Here is a 21546-nt window from a genome sequence, read left to right on the forward strand (position 1 = left end):
TCACAAAACACTTTCCTCACACACAACCCTGGGAAGAATTGGTGCAAAAATCATGATCACTGTTCAATGGCCACCCTCTAGAGTCAGGCCCAGACCCACTCCCATCAGGCAGTGTCCAGGATGAGTCCTTAGAGGTGGTGCCACCAGATTGGTACTGACGATGGAGGAAGGAGGTGTCATGCCCCAATCCCACCAATGTCATTGTCCTAGGGCAAATTCATGACTGCCACATGGTGGTTAGGACTCTGATCCTCACTTGGCTGTGAGGTCTTAGTTGTGTCACTTCTCCAATCTTTGCCTGGGTTTCTTCATCTGTCAAATGGGAATAAACATCCTTACCTGCTAAGGACCAAATAAGAGTGTCAGTCAAAGCGCTTTGGAAGGGAAGATGTGTTCCACAAACATGTGACCTTTACCCAAAGTCCCAAAATATCAGGACTGGAAGAGCTATTAGAGACCACACAGTCCAACTGCCTCTTTTTATCAATGGGGAAAAATAAAGCCCACAAGGGACAAAAGAATCACCTCCAGGCCCATGACTAGTAAGGCACTGGCCTGGGACTCAAAACCAGTCCCCATAGACATCTTAAACTCAACATGTTCCAAAGCAAATTCGTGATCCTCCCCTCTTCCTAAACTGCAGGTCTGCCTACACCACCCCCACTCGCCATCCAAAAAATCTCCAAATCACCTCCAGGATCAAACATAAACTACTCCACTTGCATCCAAAGCTCTTCATAACTAGGTCCCTCCCTACACAACCAGTGACACTGGCCTCCTTGTCAAATATGACACTCCATCTACCAAACCCAGGCATTCCCACTGGCTGTTCCCCATGCCTGGGACTCTCTCCCTCCCAACCTTCACTGCCTGGCTTCCTTCAAGTCCCAGCTAAAAGAAAAAGCTCACCTTCTAAGAAAAGCCTTTCTCAACCCCCCCCACCCCTTATTGCTTGGGCCTTCCCTCTGTGGATTTTCTCCAATTCACCCAGTGTTTCTTTTGTCGCCCCCATTAAACTAGGAGCTCCCTCAGGGCAGTCCATCTTTTTTCTTTCTTTGTACCCTGAAGTCAGTGCCCAGCAAATAGTAAGCACTTAATAAATGCTGCCTGAATGTTGACTGACCAAGAGCCCTCTGCCCCTAATCAGACAGTTTCACAAACACAGCTAAACACAACCTACTCACCCTCCTCTCTTTACAAGAGGGTTGGGGTCTCTGTCCATGACAGCTGTAAGAAGCTGGAAACTCAGGAATACACAGAAACAGAACTAAAGTGTGAGGGGGGAAGCAACTCCTGGTCACCGAGGAGAATCAGGCAAATGAAACTCGGCTTTATCAAATGTTAAAATTTATTCCTCTAATGAACCTGTTAGGCCCTAGGATACGTGTGTTGAAGAGAGGGGCAGGCAGGGCAGGGTTGCCCCTGGTGGCTCCGCTTCAGACTGCTACCTGTAAGAGTTCGCTTTGTGCTTGGGCAGGAAAGTAAAGGCAGGTGGGACAGGCCCCAGGAGCATCTCACTGAAAAGAAGCCAGATGTGAGGGAGGGAAGAAGGCCTTTGGCTGCCTACTGCTGCTCCCCCCACCACACAAAAGCCCTGTCTAGATTCAGGGGCCCACAGTGGGAAGGGATGAATCTCAGAGATCATTTCATCCAACCCCCCCCGCTCTACAAGTGAGGAAACAGAGTACCAGAGAACCCTGGAAGGAGCTTCCCACACTCACGCAGTGACAGAGCCAGGACTCACACCCAGATCCTGTGCCTACCAGTTCAAGCTATGAGGTTTCCACTCATAGCAGGGCCAGAGCTAGGCTAGGCTTTGATTGTGTCCTGCAGCTGGGTGAGCAGTCACAAGTCACTTCCCCTCACCTAGGTCCCTCTCAAAGAGGACCATAGTGTGCAGCAGGCACTCAATGAACAGTTTCAAACAGTAACAACAACCCAGCACAGGAGATCAAAAATAGATGGGGTAGGAAGTGGGACACTAGCCAGCCCGTTGTGTAACTTTGGGAAAAGTTCCTTCTTCTTTCCTTCTCTATAAAATGGGAATAATAAGCTCTGCCAGTGTATTGTGAGGACTAAATGGACAAAATGGTGCTTCTCCAAAGGCCTAAGCACCAGACCAGCCATCAGGGAGGGCGACCCCAGAGAGCCACAAACCAGAATAAGGCTGAGGGGTGGAAGGAAATGGAGGGGATGTAAGTGGTGAGGGACAAACCTGATGGAGATCCAGTCATCCACATTCTGGCTGGCCATCAGGGTCTCCAGGTGATCCCGCCCCAAGTAATAGGGAGGTCGCTCATTGATTTTCTGAGGCAGATGTTCCAGCAGACCCACTGGGATGTACCTGTCCATGCCAGAAATGATACTTAGGTGAAGGAGTGATGAAAAAAGCCTTGCTGAGTCTTCCAAGGCATGTATGGAGAGGATGACACCAATCCAGCCTCCTTTGTCAGTACTGCGAAGGCAGGTGAATCCTCACCGCACCCCTGCATTTGACAGGGGTCAGGTCCCCCACCCCACTGTATCACCTTCCTCCTTGCCACACTCTTCCTGATTTGTACCTGCACAGAAAGGACAGCCACTCAAGCAGGAACTTGCGGGTTTTCTCCACACCCTGGGTATCAGAGCCCCAGTGCTCCAGGCCATAGTTGGTGAAGTCCCTTAGGATATCAAGTCGCTCCCCAGAGGAGATATCCCAATGCCGCTGCTCCTTAATCTCAGTGAAGAGCCACGGTTTGATCAGGGCACCTCTGCAGAGCAGATGCAAGCATGTCAATCAACAATCTATCCATCAACAACCATTTCACAGGCACTTAGTACTTGAGCACCAGGTACTATGCCAGGCAAATACAAATGAAACCTTTCCTATCCTCTGGGAATTCTATTTACAACACACACCTGTTTGAAGCTGATGGCCAGGGAAGAGATCTTGGGTCTAGAGCCCCAATGGTGGGGAACCTGTGGCCTTGAGGCCGCATGTGGCCCTCTAGGTCCTCGAGTGTGGCCCTCTGACTGAATCCAGACTTTACAGAACAAATCCTTTTATGAAGGATTTTATGTTCTGTGATGTCTGGATTCAGTCAGAAGGCCACACTCAAGGACCTAGAAGGCCACGTGGCCTCAAGTCTACAGATTTCCCACTCCTGGAGTCACACAGACTGGGAGCTAAGCCACAGGGTCATGGCTTGCTATGCTCTTTCTGGAAGCAATGGAGATGCAGCTCAGACCAGGCTTCCATTTTCCACAACCAAATAACTAATACTGCATGGTTCCATAGCCAAGAAGTTTCATGACACCTTTTCCTCTTGACCATCTTGTGAGGTAAGGAGCCCCACGATCATTATTCTTGTTTTACAGACAGGGACACTAAGGTAAAGTGATCAGTTAGGAGGCAATCAGGGTAGCAGAGGAGGCCAGATGACCCTGACTCCAAACCCCTTACTCCTTCCTCCACATCATGCTGCCTCTCCCAAGCCACTAATTCCAAAACTAGACACTCGCCTTAAAATGATACCTATCTAATAACACCTGGAAGGACAACAAAACACTGGACTCCCTAAATCACGAACTAGACCTTCTGTTGCTGCAGAAACTCCAAAGTAAGAACCTACGGCTTAAATCCAGAACTGTGACTTTGGTCTGACCCTCACCTCTGAAACCGAGGATTTTAAGGAGTGCCACCTGAGTGCCAAGCTCTGAGCTGGGCTGGCTCTCTGGGCAGGCACAGAAGGTCTGATTCTCACTCCCAGGAGCCCACAGCAGAACTCCTTGTTCTGGAGATTTCAGGTGCCCTGTGAACTTGGCTGCTGTGAACTAGGCTGCTGAACCTTCTTCCCAAGAAGCAGCATTTTCATCAAGAGGTCACTCCTTCACAGAATCACAGCCAGCAGCAGGGCCCTCAAGGGCCACCCTTCTGCCAGTCCAAGCCACACCTCCATCACATTCCCAGCAAGTGACCTGTGGGGCAGGGGAGCTGCCACCTCCCCAGGCAGGCCTCCCCACCCAATTCTGGACAGCTCCCCTTGCGAGGAAAGACTTTCCCCTTATGTTATGTCAAAATCTGCCTGCTTCAGTAACACAGAAGGTGGCCACTTCAAGGCTGAGTAGGCATCTTCACCAGTTGCTGGGGACAAAAACATGTCTACCACTCTCTGGTGATGAGTTTCTCCCAGTGGAGCCTGGCTAGTCTAAACTTGAAGCCTGTAAAGCCAAGTAAGAAATGCCAGAGCTCATGCTTATATTCGCATGGCTTTCAAGACTCCAGGGACCTTCACATCACATCGAAGTATCAGAGGACAGAGGACCCAAGTGTGGTCTAGGTAAGTACTTCCAAGGTAGCAGAAGCCTGTGTGGGTGCCAAGAAATATTGCTCATCTATGACTCTTAAGGTGCCAGCTGGGGGAGCTCAAGGTCTATGCTGTGGATGCTGAGCTAGCAGCTAGAAGGTGCCAATACTAGGACTTTTCTAACTGTCCTGAGCTCTCCACCCCTGAGCTCTCCACCAGCCCCCCTTCACAGGTCCGCCAGCTTCAGAAGGAAGGACCACTACTTACTTACCGAGCAATCATAATCCCAGAAACACCAGTCTGCAAGGCTCGATTGGCATCTTCATAAGATAAAATGTCTCCATTTCCTGTCATGGAGAAAACACAGCACTTAGAACTCTAAGTGCCCTGGGGCCCAGCCCTGCCCTGTAGAGGAGAGAAGGACAAGAGGGCCTAGAGAGTATAATGACTTTCCTAAGATCACAAAGTAGTCAGCTGCAGGGCAACAACTTAAATCTAGGTCTTAGGATTCTACAGTCAGTTATTTCCACTGCAGGATGCCAAGAGATGCTGTGAGCACTGGAATATGTCAACCCATCTCCAGGGAGCCAAGTCCAGCTTGAGACCCCTCCCAGGCTGCTGGAGTGGGCATCTCCAGGCACAGGGCTGTCCATTTTTGGGTTGACCATGAAGACAAGCATGCGTCTAAAGATTTAAGCCCTCTGTCCATGAATTACAGATGTCACTGGGCCTTGCCATCTGTCTTCTGACATTACCTTTGTTCAGATGAAAAATGTTGCCCTTGTTGCCCTCTGCCCTGAGTTGCCCGCTTCTTCTAAACATGAAGTATCTTCCCTGGGTCCATGAGCTGCTTCTGCAGCAAAAGCTTTCAACTTAGTATACAGAAGAGGCTCTTAATTTGGGACTGGATATGGGAGGTGGGGGGGGAGGGGGAGGAGGGCAGTTTTTGAACTTGGATAGGAAAAATTATACCTTTAAAAGCTGGCTTCCTTGGTAACCCTATATGTGTTATTTTGCACACTTAAAAATGTCATTCTGAGGAGTCTACAGATTTTAGCAGATTGTCAGAGGAGTCCACGACACAAAAAAGATTAAGACTCTTTGGTATGGAACTATCTTGGGATGGGCACTCTACAAAGGAGAATGGTATGCTAGGGATGGGGGGGAAGCACTAAAGCCTAAAAGGCCGACCATTGGACAGAATCAGAAAAGAGGGCTGAGTCCTAGACTTTAATCCCTTACTAATTGCACGGCCTTAAGAAAATCAATTAACCCCCCTGGACCTCTTTCTTCATCTGCAAAATGAAAGGCTTGGACTAATGAACTGGAAGGTCCTTTTCAGATCTAAAAGTGTAGGAGTCACAGGACAGTATCCTCTTTGAGTGTCCTTGTGTAGCTTCCTCTGACCTCCATGTGAGCACTTGTCTTGTGCCAGTTCTCTGTAAAATAGTCTTTTAGGCAAGTTTATGTTTGACATTTGAACAACATGGTCAGCTCTTCAGAGTCCTCTCTGCAGCAGAGTCTGCATGCTTGGCACATCAGCTCGAGAAAGAACCTCAGTGTCTGGTACCTTATTTTACCAGTGAGAAAACAGAAGCTTCCTAAAATAATTCCAATGGAAGTGATTCAATTTCTTGGCTTAGTGCTGGTAGACTGTCCAGGTTTCACAGGCATACAACAATAAGGTCAGCACAATGGCTCTGTAGACCTTCAGTTTGGTAGTCAATCTAATACCTCCTCTCCCATACTTTCCTTTGGAGCTTCCCAAACACTGAGGTAGCTCTGACAATGCACACATCAATCTCCTCCTCTCTGTGGACATTCCTGAAAAGTATACTGCCAAGGCAAGAGAACTTATCCACAGTATCCAAAACTTGTCTATTTGCCGAGACTGATGGTTTCACGTATGGATGGTGTGGTGCTGCCTGGTAGAGAATCTCTCTTTTCTTGGTGTGGTCAGGCCAAAATTAGCACAAGAGGCAGAGAACGGATCCATGCTTTGCTGCATGTGAACCTCAGAGGCTGCACTGAGTGCACAATCATTCTGCAAACAAAAAGTCGAGCACCAATTCCCCCTCCACTTTAGTTGTGGCTTGAAGTCTTTTCAGGTTAAATATTTTACCATCAGTGCAGTAGCTGACCTTGATGTCATTTTCATTCCTGTTGAAGGTGTCTGACGATGCGGCTGAGAGCATCGTGCTAAAAAGCATGGGAGCAAGCATACAGCCCTGTTTCACTCTACGGGTGACTGGGAAAGCTTGACAGCATCATCCCTTATCCAGAACCCAGGCAAGCGTGCCGTCCTGAAACTGGGCTTGACTGTTGGCCTAGGGAATGAGGGAGTCTGACTGGACAGCGTCTAAGACTTCCTGCCTCTAAACCTCTGATTCCACAGCTTTATCCAAGGGAATCAAAGGACAAAGCATTTGGAGCTGGGAAGGACCAAGGAACTCACTGACTGTAATCCTTTCATTTTGTAAGGAGGATGCAACCTCGGCTTTCTGGCCTTGGCCTTCAGAGGTCAAATAATCACTCTGTCCAGGGCCACGCAACAGCAAGTAGCTTGAATTCCAACTCAAGTCTTCTGATATCAAGTCTTGGGCCCTGTGCATTACACTATAATCCTATAATAAGAATTCACACTCACATAGTGCTATTTTTTCCAATTAAATGTAAAAACAATTTTTAACATTTTTTACAATTTTGAGTTCAAAATTCTTTCCCTGCTTCCCTCCCTTTTCACCTCTTCAACAAGGCAAGTAATTTGATATCGAATATGTGTGTGTGTGTGTGTGTGTGTGTGTGTGTGTGTGCAATCAGGGAAAACATTTCTATTATATAGCACTATAAGGTTCACAAAGAGCTTTACTGGTACTATCACTGTCCCCACTTTACAGATGAGGAAAGTGAGGAAGAGAAAGGCTAATTGACCTGCCTGGTCTCACAGCTAAGTGAGTATCTGAGGAAGGATCTGAACTCCAGTTTTTCTAACTCCAAGACCAGCACTCTCTCCACTTTGCTACCTCTCCTATAGAGAATGGAGATCCATTTACAGGAGTTTCTGGGGCTCCAGGTGGTATTATGTGACCAGGACTGAACTCTGAGGATATGATTCTGGCCATCTATACAAGAGAAGTGAGGGAGAGAGAGGAAGAAAGGGCACAGGTCCTAGAAGGTGACACTGGCATAGAGTGTATGTGCACTTAGGGACCTGGATTCAAATCCCAGTTTTACCAATGACCAGTCATGTGACCTCTGGCAAGCCCCAGCACCTAACACAGCACCCAGCACACAGTAGGTGCTTAATAAATGCCTGTTGACTTGACCCAGGTAAAAATGAAGAGGTTGAACCAGATAGTTTCCTAGTTTTACTTAAAATCCTGTTCTCAGACAGCCAAGAAGTGATCCATGGGGGAGCTGTGAACACAAACCAGCAGTAAGTCCAGGACATACATACCGAACAGGGGCATCGGGCTGGCCACATCTGCACAGTGCTGTATGTACTGCCAATCAGCACCCTTGGTGTAGCGCTGCTCCCGGGAGCGGCCATGGAGCTGACCACGAGCAAGGCAGAGAGAGAGAGACAAGAGACCATTGTCAGTGCCCTAAGATTCAACAGAGAAGGAAGAGGGGCGATTCCTAATCAGGAGCACAATTCAGGGCTGCGGGAGGCTACAGGAGGTGTCAACTTTGCCAAGACCAGAGCTGGTGTGAGACCAGATCTGGCGGCCTCAAAATCAGGGAATGCAAACCGCCTCTAAAGAAGGGGAGAAGACTCAGGGAAATCACGTTGATTGTACAGTGGTTATCTACCCAGGATTCCCTGTAACATGACTCCTGATATAGCAAAATATCAGCATCACAGATGAGCTGGATAGGTCATCTTGAACATCATCTGGTGCAACCCCCTCATTATACAGATGAGGAAGCCAAGGCCTAGAGAGGTTCCTAGGGGACCTAAGGTCACTCAGGTAGGAAGTGGCAGAGCTGAGATCTGAATCCAAGTTCAGCCCTCTGAGCACCACCTTCCTTCATTCCTCCATGCTGTCATGCCAACCCCCACTCCTGGGTTTCCCTGCTCATCTGCACTCAGAAGCCCACTAGTGTCGATGAGGCTCAGTACATGGTGTCTCTGCTGTGCAGAGGTTGAAGGCATAAGACAACCTTGAACTCTGAGTCCAGCTCTGCTATTCTGCGACTCCCCCACTCCAGGCCTCATTTTCCTTAGCTGTACCATGAGAAGGCTGGACTAGATGGATCTCTAGATTCCATGATTCTTTTGGTTCTACTTTGCACCTCCAGATTCAGGCCATATTCCCTTCCTCTCCTGGTCAAGGAGTGGACCCAAGTCCCTCACCACGGGTTTGTGTATGGGCCTTGCCTCAGCCCTAAGGAGGCATTGGGGTGGAAGACAAACAGGTATGAAGCCTCAAACTACAAGGAAAGATAAAGCTCCCGCCCCCCTCACCGTTGCCAGGGCCACGCCCCACTCTCGAAGGTCAGGCAGAAGTCGGTGGGCCAAGTTGACCTTCTCCTGCACCCCTGTCCTAATCTTCACAGTCAGGGGCACATCCAGCACCTGGACAAGAGAAGGCAGGGCTCTCAGGGGGCGGGGCTCAGCCAGGCCCGGCCTCTCGGGGGCGGGGCTCAGCCAGGCCCGGCCTCTCGGGGGCGGGGCTCAGCCAGGCCCAGCCTCTCGGGGGCGGGGCTCAGCCAGGCGCAGGCCCTCACCTGATTCATCCCTCGAACGATCTGCTCAAATTTGTTGGAGCGGTTCATTAAGGCACAGCCTCCACCCTGTGAAGGAAGCGTTGGGAAATTCTGAGGATCATTCCCTATACCAGCGGTCTCCAGATTTTTTTTTATCACACATATAGTTAAAAAAAATGTGAGTCTATACCTCCATGTGTAGGTTTACTTATTTATAAATTATATCTGTGTATGTTACAAAACTGACAAAAACCAGAATTCGAAAGAGAATGATAAAGATGAAATATTTGATCCTAGAGTCAATAAGCTGCTGCTGGAGTTTACTGAGTGCAGGAGAGCTGCCGTGAGCCCCACACTTTAGGAAAATCAGTTTGGCACCTGGGCGGTGGATAGAATGGAGATGGAGAGGCCTGAGGCTAACAAGGAGATTAAGAAACCATGAGCAAGAGGACAGAGACCTGCACTAGGGGATGGCTGTCAGAAACAGCAACCTGTGGCAACAGAGCCGACCTGGAGGAGGAGGGAGAAGACCAGAGTTGTGAATGGGGCTGCCCAGAAGGCTGGTGGTGCCCAGGACAGTAATGGCTAAGGTCTCAAGAAGCAAGACAATATAAAGAGATCTGTGACCTGCCACAAGCTCTGTCTGCTCCTCCTATGTGACTCACTCATCACATCCCAAAGAGAGATAGGGGAACGGAGGCATAGGAGACATGGGGCACTGGTGTTCAGCACCTGTGCAGCTCTACTGTGGGGGCCCAGCTGGTCTGAGAGGCCAACACTCTGCTCAGGGAAGCAAGCGAAGCTGGGAGCTCGCAGAGAAGAGGAAAGGGGAAAGGAGGAGGAGGGACTGTTGGAGAAGGGCAGAAGTAGTTATAGTGAAGACAAGTTCATAACTGGCTCTCACTGGGCCATCTTCCCACCCTCTGTTTTGTTAGCACTTTCCCCTTAGGCTTCCAAACCCTTTGGCAGGGGTATAGGCACTAGCAGTCAAGAGCTGCTGTCTCAACAGTAAGAACTATATCCCTCACAAGGTAACAGAATGCCTCATAAAAGGGTGAGCTCCCAGTCACTGGCAGGGTATGAGAAGAGGCAAAGTGACCACTTGGTGAGGGGAGTAATAAAGACATTGCTACAAGACAGGAGCAGGGGGGACAGGGACCAGACGTCCTATCAGGGCCCTCCTTCCTCTACAGTTCAAGGATTCTTTCCATTTACCCCACTCATCCAAGGCTGTCATTGGTCAGGGGCTGTGAGGGAGAGGCTGGCTGGGACACCTCAGTAAGGTGCAGTAAGGGTCCAGAGCTGTGGGAGCCCCAGCCATCAGTGATCCACTACCTTCTTGTACACAAGGTCAATGGGGCAGCCGACATTGATGTCCACAAAGTCTACCTCCACAGTTCGGTTCAGCAACTCTGCACACTTGGTCATGGTGTCAGGAAAGGCTCCCTCCAGCTGTAGGGAGAGAGGATAAGCCCTTCCCATCACACATCACCTAACCCACAGGCCCCACTCACCCCCATTGGCCAGCAAGGAGCCAGACCTCCCAGAGACCAAGAGCTCCGAGTCCTCGGAGATAAGCCACGTGGCTTTGAGGCAAAAGCACTGGATTTGCAGTCACTGGACTTGAGTTCAAATTCCATCTCCCTTACCACCTTGGACAGATCCAGTGTTCTTTTTGATCATGTGTTCTCTTTTGTAAATTAAGAGGGTTGGACTAGATGCAGCTGTCCTCTGAAAGCTCTTTCATAGGATCCCATGACTAGCAGGTATCCTTTCAACCCTAAATGAATGCCATGAACCAGTGGTTTGCCCAACACTGCCATGTTTATGTGTTATCTTGTATACTATCACATGCACAGCACACAATCCAGAAGGACTCCACTGGCATTATTGGTTACACAGATCAATAATAATTTTTACACAGTCTCTTCTATGAGAGAAACTGGATATCCCTCAGAAACCTTAATGTGTCCTTAGGAATCCTGGGCTCAGCAGCTTGAGGGGATGCAGAAGGCAACAGTCGGACTTTTGATTTTGGACTCCTTGGATCTCTCACCATGCTGTTCTCCAGCTACTGCCCTAACAGTTGTGGGAAAGAGACAGATCCACAGCTTAAGCAAACACAGTGAAGTACAGAGTTTGGGGGGGAACTGAGAGCTCTCCAGTTTGGTGAAAGCATAAAGTGTTCAGAGGGGAATGTCAAAAAAAAGGCTGGAAAGGAAAGACAGCAACAGACAAGAGGGTCAGGAGAGTCAGATAAAAGCTGAAATGGGGAACCAGAGAAAACTGTGGAGCACAGGGGCAATATGACCAGATGTATGCACAAGAAGACAGACTAGAGAGGGCAAAAGGGAGACAGGGAGACAAAGAGGCCTGCTGGCTGGGGCTCCCAGAGGAAGGATTCAGGTGGGAAGTGGGGAGCACTAAAGGAAGGTGGAGGTTGTGCAAGAGATGATGCTGAGGTAAATAGAATGTGACACTTGAGATAGGAGGGCTAAGGAAGAGGGCAGAGTCTAAGTCTAGATTTGTAAATAATGTTTTTTGCTATGTACAGTCATGTCTGATTCTTTGTGACCCCTTTTGGGGTTTTCCTGGCAAAGACACTCGAGTGGTTTGTCATTTCCTTCTCCAGCTTATTTCATAGATGAAGGACTGAGGCCAACAAGGTTAAGTGACTTGCCCAGGGCCACACAGTTAGTATGTGTCTGAGGCCAGATTTGAGCTCAGATCTTCCTGACTTCAGGTCCAGGGCTCTAACCACTACCTCACCTAGCTGCCTGGGTTTTTTGGTACAAACTCAACTAATTAGTTACAGCACCTAGTAGAACATTAGATTCAGGGTGGCAGGGGCTCCAATCTGTCCTAGAACAATCCTCTGCCCCTAAAGGGTCACCAAGTCTAGAGCTGGATAGACTCCTAGAGACCAACTACCTCAATCATCTTTTTCAGTGGAGGAGAAAACCAAGGTCCAGAGAAGGACTGAGCAGCCTGTGTGAGACTGGACCTGGCAGGGTCTGGGGAGGGAAGGCAGACACTGACCTGGACACCAAAGAGGTCTTCCGTGTGGTGCCGTTTGAGCAGGGCCCACTCCGATGACTGGCCCTGGAGCAGGTTGGTGCACACGGCCATCTCCCCACAGGTCACGTCGGCTCCAAATCGCTTGCAGATCCTCCGGAAGGGCAGATTGCCACACTGAAATCCCCCAACACAGAAATACATGTGGCTTCATCAGAGTCCCTCCAAACAGAGCCCACCCCCACCTTCACTTTCACATCAAAGCTACCTTCTCCCTCAACAGGAAAGTGATGGTGAGTCACTAAGCATTTATCCACCACCTACTGTATGCTGGGCACTGTACAAAGCTCTGGAGATACAAAGAAAGACAAAAGACAAGCCCTGCTCTCAAGTCCATTGGGAAGCCATCTACACGATACATTAGATAACAGCTGAGGGAAGGCACTAGAATGAAGGAGTATTAGGAAAGCTTCCTGTAGGAGGTGGGAGTTTAATTAAATTCTGTTCCAACCCTTCAACAAAATGGCAGCCCTGCTTCCAGAGGCTAGTCTCTCAGGTAAAAAGCCTGAGAGTGGCTGGTTCTCTGTGAAGTGGCTGGCCCAACAGGCAGCAGGGCTCAGCACTGAAGTCAGACAACCATTCAGTTGGGGAACTTCCTCTTCTGTCAAATGAGGAGACTGGACCACCTTGGCACCCAGATCCCTTCAGCTCAGAATCCCTCGATCCTGAGCACCACAAAGCCAAGGACAGACCCAAAGGCACAATATTACACCAAATCATGCAGAGCACCTCTGTGGCAGCAAGATGCTGAAAGCAAGGTGCCACTGATGGGGAAATGGCTAAAAGTCCTCTGGTCTACAAACATAATGGAATGTGTTGTGCAATATGAAGAATTTGGAGAAAAGCAGGGAGATGTGGAAGAACCGGTGCACAGCAGTGTAAGCAGAACCAAGAGAGCAAGAGACACAAAGACGACATGGACATAAGTGAAAACATCACTAAAGGAAACCTCTTACCCAGAGTAAGGGGAAAAATTACCTAAAGTTCTAGAGATGAAATAATGAAACCTGCCTCTTCCCTCCTTCCCCAAAGTATCATATACCCTCCAAGACAAGGTTTCTGCACCGTTCTGTTCATTAAAGTTTCCTTAAAACAAAGGAGTAGGAAACAAACAGGGAGAGGAAATTAACTAGGAAGCAAAGACAAGTAGAATCATTAAAACATATTTTAAGATGAAAATAAACAAATGTGATGATTCTAAGGTGTATGTATAGGGACAGGGGAAGAAGGAAGGAGTCAGATGAGCTCATAGGCAAAGCAACTCAAGAAACCCCAAACGAATGCTCCCTCAACATCCCAGGAACCTGGGAGGGAATAAACAGTTATGGGCAGGGAGTGAGGCAGACAAGTTCTCCCTCCCTCAGCCCTGCCTGTCTCCAAACCTGCTGGTAATCATCTCCTGAGCCATGGGCTGCCAGCCTTGGCCTAGCTGCTCGGTGAAATAAATTCAACTTGCTCAGGCTGACAGGTTCCCAGAACCAGCAGCCCCTATATGGCATTACCCTGGAAGACGGGCATGGAAACCCAAACAAATAAGCAGGGAAGAAGCAATGATTGCCGGGGGAACTGGTCTGAAGCAGAAAGAAAACTGGATTTGGATGCTAAGGACCTATGTTCAAAACTTAGTTTTGATGGATCAGAGGAAGACTTTCTTTCATATTGCTCCTACACCAAGATATTATCTAAAGTTGTGTGTCTACAATACTCCTCCATGCCATCATGCCAAGGGAAGGTTCCTGTCCTGGCACAGAGGCTCAGAGTCACACAGACATACTCCTTCAAAAAGGTTCAAGAATCCTTAGGGAAAGGAGCTCACTCATCACCATGCCAGGGCTATCCCCATTTCATAAATGGGTGAACTAACGCCTCGGGGAGAGACCAAAGGCCCTTTTTTTCCAAAGGGACCCAGGGCTATAATTATGCCTAGGGATGATCTCTAAAACTATCTGAAGTTAGACCAGGAGGGTTCCTTCTTCGTGTGCAAATCAAGAAGAGAATCAAGAACACAGACCAGACAAACTCGGTTTCCCAAGAGAAGCATCACAGAACAGCAGCAAAGACCACAGACGAGCCTCAGCTCTACTGGTCTCACCTGCGTGACCTTTGGGGGTCCCCTCCCCTCTCCTTCCTCACGTGTAAGACATATGAGACAATCTTGAAGGCTTCTTCTCTATCTAAGTCCTATGAGCTGGTGCCCAAGACCCTGGTCTCACTGCCTCATCTGTAAAATTAGGGGCTGGGACAGCAGACGATTTCTGAAGTCCCCTCTCCTCTGACGTGTCTTCCAGCCCTGCAAGTCTAGCAGAGAGCCAGCCTGCTTCTCAACAGAAGGGGCAGGGACTTACCGTGGTGAGTGGGGCCAGATACAGCTTGTTTTGGATGTTCAGCTAGAAAAGAAGGAAAGATGATCAGTAAAGAGGAAGCACCTATGGGAGAAGGGGTTGGTGACGGAGAAGCACTAGGCTTTCCTGTGGCCAAGGGAAGTCAACCTACTCCGAGCCATGGACATGGGTGCAACCACACTCTCTACAGGCCCCTTCCATGTGGACTTCAACACGATGGAGGGAACAGAAGAAAAATTCCTATTCACTGGAAGCAGTGCACTGAGGCTTCATGGGGAAAAGGAGATGGGACGAGGTCCTTGGAGGCCCTTCACAGAAGCACCACGTGCTCGGCCCCATCCCCCACCTCTATCCAGACATTTCTCATATCTCAGTTCAAATCCTCCACACCCTCTGGACACCTTTTTGACCACTCCAGCACACCCTGACCTCTGACTCCCCCCAAGGCTCTGATGATAAGCACACTCATGACCTCTCATGCACTATCACTAGTGTTGCTATTTCACCCTTTAACTGTTATTTAAACAGTGAGTTGGGCCTCCACTTAAGCAGCAGGAGATGAAGCTGAATCACATCTGGGAAACTACGCCAGACTTCCATCAAGCCCAGACAACATGTTGTTTAATTCTATTTTTTTTAACATTCATTTTTTTAAATTCAATTTCATTTTTAGGTCCAAATGCTCTCCCTTCCACCCTCTCCTCCTTGCTTTCTCAAGAAAGTAAGAAAAACTAAACCCACTACAAACATATAGTCAAACCAAACAAACATGACACCATTGGCCACATTCAAAAACCCAAATCTATCATCATCAACCTGCCTCCTTATCCAGAGGTAGGCAGCACATTTCCTCAAGGGTCTTCCGGATTTCTCAGGAATACTATGGGGGTAGGGGAGGCCATGTAGCACAAGAGCTACAGAGAACAGAGAACTTGGGTTCAAATCCCATCTCTAATGTTCACTATTGCATAACCTTGGGAAAGCCACTAACCTCCACTAGCCTGAGTTTTCTCATTTGTAACAAGAAGGCACTGGCTTGGATGGCCTCTAATGTCCTGTCCAATAACCCAAGGGGTGACAAAGAGGGGGCGTCCCTTCCAGCTCTAAATCCAATGTCTTAGTCTTCCTGTCAGATCATGCAAACTCAGCTTTCTAGATGTGTGTGACCTGTCTTCTCCCTAAGACTGTAAATTTTCTTAGAGAGCAGGGAATGTCATCCTTTGGGTTAGTGCAGGGCTGAGCATCCAGGGGGAGGTCAGTAGAGACTCACCCAATGGAAGATACAAAGCACATCTAAGTTAAGTTACCCCTGGCCCCTTTGGGCAACTACAGCCTAAGGCCACAGCGGGCAGGTCTCTAAGTGGAAAGTATGGGCCAGGAAGTGAAGGAAGGTGAGCCCAAGAAGAAGAAAAGCCAGCAGCCCCACCATACATACCCTTTTCTTCTCACAGGGCCGGAGTTTGATAAGGTCCTCATCAGTCAGGTGCCCTGAAGAACAGACAACGTTTCTCTGCGGGGTAGTTCCTTGCTCTGGGATCCCCGAAACAGTTTCTGACAGTGGTAACCCTGACTCAAGACTTTCTAGAGACTCATGGGCATCATCACTGGCAGAATTCTGGGCCATGTGTCCCGGAAAGTCGATGGAGGCCTCCAACTGTTCTCCCTTGGGTGCCTCTGGTCCAGTGGTAGGAATCGAGGTCTGGGCTTTCCCAGTCCCTACTCTTCCTGACTTAGACAGCTGCTTCAGGTACTCCTCTGAGTGGTCAAATTGTACTTTCTTCTTCCGAAGTTGATGTTGCAGGTCTTTGCTGAGACCATTGCTTGTGAGTCTCTGGCCCTCCCACTGTTTCATCAGCTCCTCCTTCACCAGGTTCTGGTGCTGGGGACCCAGATGGGCCCTGGCAAAACGGCATGTCACACCATAGATGCATTTCCCAAAGGTCTCAAACAGGACACACTTGTCCCCAAGGTCTGGGGGTTTGGAGGCCAAGTAAGTGTCCACATCATGCAGAAAGCGGCAGCGTTCACCAAAGAAGCATTTTTCAGCTGACTCCTTGACAGAGGAGATAGAGGGGGTAAACTGTGGTTATAAATGGCTGCATGAGCAGCCAGTGTGCCAGCTCGTTTTGAGATGATCCTATGGGGGAAGGAAGAAGGGAGTGCTGGGAAGTGGTAGAAGTGTAAAAAGCCATCAATAAAACATGATTCTTTGTTCATGACACTCTAAAATGAAGCACGAGAAAGAAAGAGGGAGGGAGAGGGAGAGAGATGGGGGGGTAGAGTTTGGGAGGGGGAGAAGGGGAGGGAGAGAGGTGGGGAGCAGGGGGTAGTACTATTCAAAAGCAAGAGGTTTTCAGGAAGTCTGCAGGGTGCCTGGGGTAATGTATTTTCTTGTCTATCCCTGTCTTATCTTGGGCCTGCTTCCAAAGCAGCATGACACCTGGTACTCCACACCTGGCCATGGAATAGCCAGAAAGTAAAAAGAGTCCACAGCTCCAGGCACTGGGCCTTTCTCTACAAGGAACTCACTGTGGAATTTGAATTGGCTACTTCACTAGTCTAGGATTCACTTTCCTCATTTGTTGGTGATCTCACTAGCCTGGCCTGCCTCCCTGGGTTGTTGGGAGGCTCAGAGCAAAAGAACAAAGGTCTTGGCATTTTCAGAAGTTAAGGGACTTTCCAAATGGACCTATATTTGTTACCTCATTTGAAGGATAGAATGTGACAGTGAAAGAGCTTATGAAATTCAAGGCCTCTAAAGAGACTCTATGCAATTGAGGGTCAAGAGCCCGAGGGCAGGACACCAGGCAAGGACATTCTTGGGAGAATATTGCCACTCCACCTTCCCTAAACCCTGCCCAGGCAATACCTACTGAAGAGGATTAAGCTCTAGGCAAAGATTGAGGCCTGGCCTGAGGACCCTCTAAGCATTCTGTCAAGCTCCTCAGACCAGACTTGAAACCAAAGACTCTACTTCCCATTCACAGGAGTGGAGGTGGGCTCACCTGGACCAAGGATGGACATAACCTGTTGTCATCATAGCGAGTTGGTTTCATGTGGGGTCTACTCTTATTCTGGCCCCGGGATTTCTTTTTCTGCTGGGGCTCCTCCTCTCCCACTCCCGAAGGCTGCCTTTCCAGACCCTCCACTTTTCCATCATCAAGCTTGAGTCTTTTAGCTCCAGGCTCGGAGGAGTCACAGCAAGCAGATGATCCTGTCTCAGCTCTGTCACTGTCTGGCTCTTCCACAGCCTGGTCCTTTGTGCTTTTCCTTCTGGTTCCAAGGAACTTATGGAACTGCTCCTTTGTAGTAAGGTACCTATAGAGGGAAAAATGTGGTCTTGCTAACAAAATCAGAATCTCAGAGATGGAAAGGCCCTCAAAGGGTACCCAGTCAAATCTGTGCCTGAACAGAAATAATATCCCTCCACAACATTCTCAACAAGCACTCAGACTCCAATAAAAAATCACCCATGCTGGTAAATTTGCTAGTAAGTGTGGAGCATGGTGCTGGTTCTCTTATGTCATACAAAATGAATCAGCTCCCTTGGCTTCCAATAAGCCCTTCAGATCACAGAATTAGAGCTGAAAGGAAACTCAGGAGATCATCTAAGTGTATCCCCTCATTCTAGATCAGGAAATAAAAGCACAGAGAAGGACAGTACTTTCCTTGCTCATAGGTCATAAGTAGCAAACAAAGGAATTTAGCCCTGAGTCCTCTGAGTCTAGACTCACGGCGCTTTCTGCTACAGAAAGCTGCAGACATGATCAAGCCTCCCAGAAAATGGTTCTTCTATAAGTTAAACTTCTCTACTTTTTCCACTGTTTTCATACAGCATTCTGGATCCTTCATCATAGTATCATTCTCCTCTGAATACAATGGCCTTTGTCACTGGCCCTCTTAAAAAGTGGCCCCCAGGCCTAGGCATAACATTTCAGATGAAGGCTGGATCAGAAATTAAAGAAAGACTTCCTTCCATCTATATGCAAGATTTCTAGCCTTTGGTCACCTTAGTCATCTTTGTGAAAGTCACCTAGCAAGGTTGGCTCATATTAAACTGTCAACTCAATTGGTGTGATGGCAAGCAAAGTAGAATCTTTTGCTGTTTTTTGTCTTAGTATAATCAAGTACCTCTGACTGAATAATGTGATTAAAGATTTTCCACACCCATTAATGGGCCTGGGAAGATTTGTAGGAAGGCCCACACCTTTTGTTAATGAGGCACTGTGATGCCCTCTGGCTCTAAAAAATGTATAAATATTCTGAGATGAAGTTTTATTTTGGGGCTTAGTTTTTAGAAGAAGCTCTGTGTGCCAGAAGAGACTGTGGGAAGCTGGTAAGTAGGCCCCCAGCTTTGAAAACTCAGATGTTGGTGCTTCCCTCTCTGGTAACTACATATGTATGGTTAGACAGCTGGATCAGTTTGTTGATCTATGATGTATGTATTGCTTATGTCAGACAGTTAGAGGCATGTCTGTTGATTTTGATTTCTCTGAATTTTCTCTGAAGTTCAGGGTGCTGACTTTTCCCCCTGAACTAAGTGAGTGATACATGTGCTTGATTAAAGTGATTGTTGATCCCTCAAAAGTTGCCTTTCCTTTTAGAAAAGCAGATCAAAGAACCTGTGATAGAAGGCTTCCCTCTGTATGTCGGGATGTTTACTATATATCAGAGTGCTTACTGATACAAATGGCCAGATGCTTTCTTTATCAACTGCTGAGCCAGGGTAAAAGGTTAGACTAAATAAGCTCTCAAGTCCCTCCCAGTCCTGTGGTTGCAGACTAGTACTGGCAGGAATTTGAGTAGAGCTGATGTTTCTTCCAATCTGCTGTGTGGAGGATTTTATGAATCTAACTGCAAGGCTTCACATGTGTTCCTAAATTTGCCAAGCAAGAGACATATATAGATGCATGGTTCTGATGGGGTTAAGACTGGGAACTTCTTGAATTCTCCCTGAATCTCCCCACTTAACCTTGTTTTTCATACTCAAATTGAATTCTCCTTTAATCTCCCTACCTAACCTGGCCTTTCATACTCATATCTGCCGCCATAATCTGTTACCTCTTGATTGCCACCTGCTTCCCACTCCACACTCTGATATCTCCTGATTGCCTCCAGCTGTTTCCAACCCTTGATCAGTCATCCCCTCCTCGGACTTCTCCTCAAGACCCTCCCTAAGCCCCACCTCCCATCACCCTAACCTACCAGACCACCCCTAGATCCCTCCTACAGTCTTTTCTGTATTTAAGTTCCATCTTGCCTCCATGAAGGCACTCAGATTCAATCCAGCTCAGACTGTCTGAGATTCTTTCTGGCCCGCTTGTGAATACAAGGGTCACAAATGCTTAGGCTCCTTAAGGGTCAACCCAATATGGTGAATCTTTACTAAACTTTGTTTTTCTTTGGCTTTAAGAAGGCTCGAGTCAAATTCATTCGAGCAAGATAGGCATGTCAGTATTTCGGGGTCCCTAGTACCCCTAAACCTCAACAGTTCTATCATAAAAGAAGAATACTGCATCAGTCCTGTCTGCTGGGCTATCCCAGGAAAGGAGATAATGCCCTGCTTCCCTCCTTCTGTAGAGGCAGATGTATTATATGTGAATAAAGTATAGGCAGTGGAAGGGAGAGCAGCCTTGATTTCTGTTGGGATGAACTGGGTTCACATTCTAGCTCTATGTACTTACCACTTTTCTGACCTTATCATTCATATCCACTGTCAGCAAGTCTTGTGCAGTCTACCTCCACAGCACCTTCCCATTCATTCCCTTCATTTCAGCACCTCTCCAGGGGACTACTTTGATAGCCTCCCTCTCTACCTTTCCCTTCTCCAATCCACAGCAGTCCAATCCATATTTCTAAAGTACAGATCTGACCCGGTCCACTCCCCTGTACAAGAAAGTCCAGGAGTTCCCTCTTGCCTCTAGGCTAAAATACAAATCCCTCTGTTTAGCATTTTTAAAAAGTCCTACAGTATTTATCTCCAGCTTATATTTCAAGGGACAGGGCACTTTAGTCTCCTACAAGTGTTTTGAGATCCAAAGGAAGTGGGTTGGCTCATTTACTGTTCCCAGTATGGACAGGGACAGATTACATGTCCCACTTCTGTGCCTTTGCATGAGCTGTTCCTCATGCCCAAATGGCACTCCCTCCTCACTCTCCTGGCATCCCTAGCTTCCTCCAAAGCTCAACTCAAGGGCCACTTCCTACAAGAAACCTAAAGTGTACTAATCCACATAAGTTCCTTTCTCTCCTTCCCGCCTGTCCACTCCTACCCCAAGTCCTTCGCTGCTTTTTACTGTCTTTTGGATTAGCCAAATTAGACAGAGGGAGTATGCGCCCTACACTAGGCAGACTACAAATCCCAGCATGCAGTAATATCTGTCAAGGCACCACGTGCCACTCTGTCAGCCGGCACTCATCCCAGCATGCAATAGTGGCCCTTCTGGACTGCAAATCCCGGCATGCAGCTCGGCCCGCCAAATGCAAAATCCCAGAGTGCAGCGCGGTTTAAGTCAGTCACTAAAACCCGGCATGCAGCGCGGCCCCTGTGCGTGAACGAGTCTCTGCATGTCGTAACCCTGCCCCAAGCCGTCACGTTCCCTCAGCCTTGCTACTCACTGGGGTTTGATGGGTGCCACGCCTCGCTCGGAAGGTCCGATGTCCGCAGCCCCGTCTGGTAGAGCAAGGGTCTCCTCCGCCATTGCCGGGCCCGCGAATCCAGGCGAGAAAGGTTTTCCTGTGCGGCGCCTGCGTGGAAGCGAGCTGGCGCACGTGCACTGGCACGCTTGGTCTGCGTGTGCGTCCTTACGTATTACGGGATCTTGCCGCGCGTGCGTGTGCGTTCTCTCTCTCTCTCTCTCTCTCTCTCTCCGCCCGGTTTCTCTGTGTACCCCCTTTCCTTTTGTGTGTGTGCGCCTGTGCAACATCTCCCGGAAACCGCCTCCCCCCACCCGTTTTTGACTGACTTCCTTTGCGCTTCCAAACGGAAGGGGCGGGAGCTGCGGAGGAGGCGGAGCTCAGGTGCGGTGACCTGGAGGACGCGGTTTCTCTGGCTTTGGAAATCTCGGCTGGGGTCATCTTGTAGGGCTTGTCACCTTCAGGGCTTTGAAAACGGACTAAAAGGATCATCCCAC

At 48.6% G+C, this 21546-nt stretch overlaps 1 protein-coding gene across 4 annotated transcripts; it reads right to left on the bottom strand.

Annotated features, from left to right (window-relative positions):
• Nucleotides 1-29: 29 nt before the first annotated feature.
• Nucleotides 30-21329, bottom strand: DUS3L (dihydrouridine synthase 3 like). Of its 4 annotated transcripts, none has more exons than XM_072601926.1 (13): nt 21032-21329; nt 17419-17731; nt 15849-16466; nt 14417-14458; nt 12036-12188; nt 10332-10448; nt 9018-9083; nt 8755-8865; nt 7744-7840; nt 4558-4633; nt 2562-2750; nt 2216-2344; nt 30-339 (listed from the first exon to the last, which is right to left on the bottom strand). In XM_072601926.1, the coding sequence occupies exons 1-13, from the start codon at nt 21112-21114 to the stop codon at nt 336-338; spliced, it is 1998 nt and encodes a 665-aa protein (XP_072458027.1). In that variant the 5' UTR covers nt 21115-21329; the 3' UTR covers nt 30-335. The 4 variants fall into 4 exon arrangements, with proteins under 4 accessions (XP_072458027.1, XP_072458026.1, XP_072458025.1 ...); XM_072601925.1 differs by having other exon boundaries at nt 30-342; XM_072601924.1 differs by lacking the exon at nt 30-339 and adding an exon at nt 1331-1517 and having other exon boundaries at nt 10386-10448.
• Between the last annotated feature and the right edge of the window lie 217 nt (nt 21330-21546).

Source organism: Notamacropus eugenii, chromosome 4 (assembly GCF_028372415.1).
Source record: "Notamacropus eugenii isolate mMacEug1 chromosome 4, mMacEug1.pri_v2, whole genome shotgun sequence".
Taxonomy (NCBI): Eukaryota; Metazoa; Chordata; class Mammalia; order Diprotodontia; family Macropodidae; genus Notamacropus; species Notamacropus eugenii.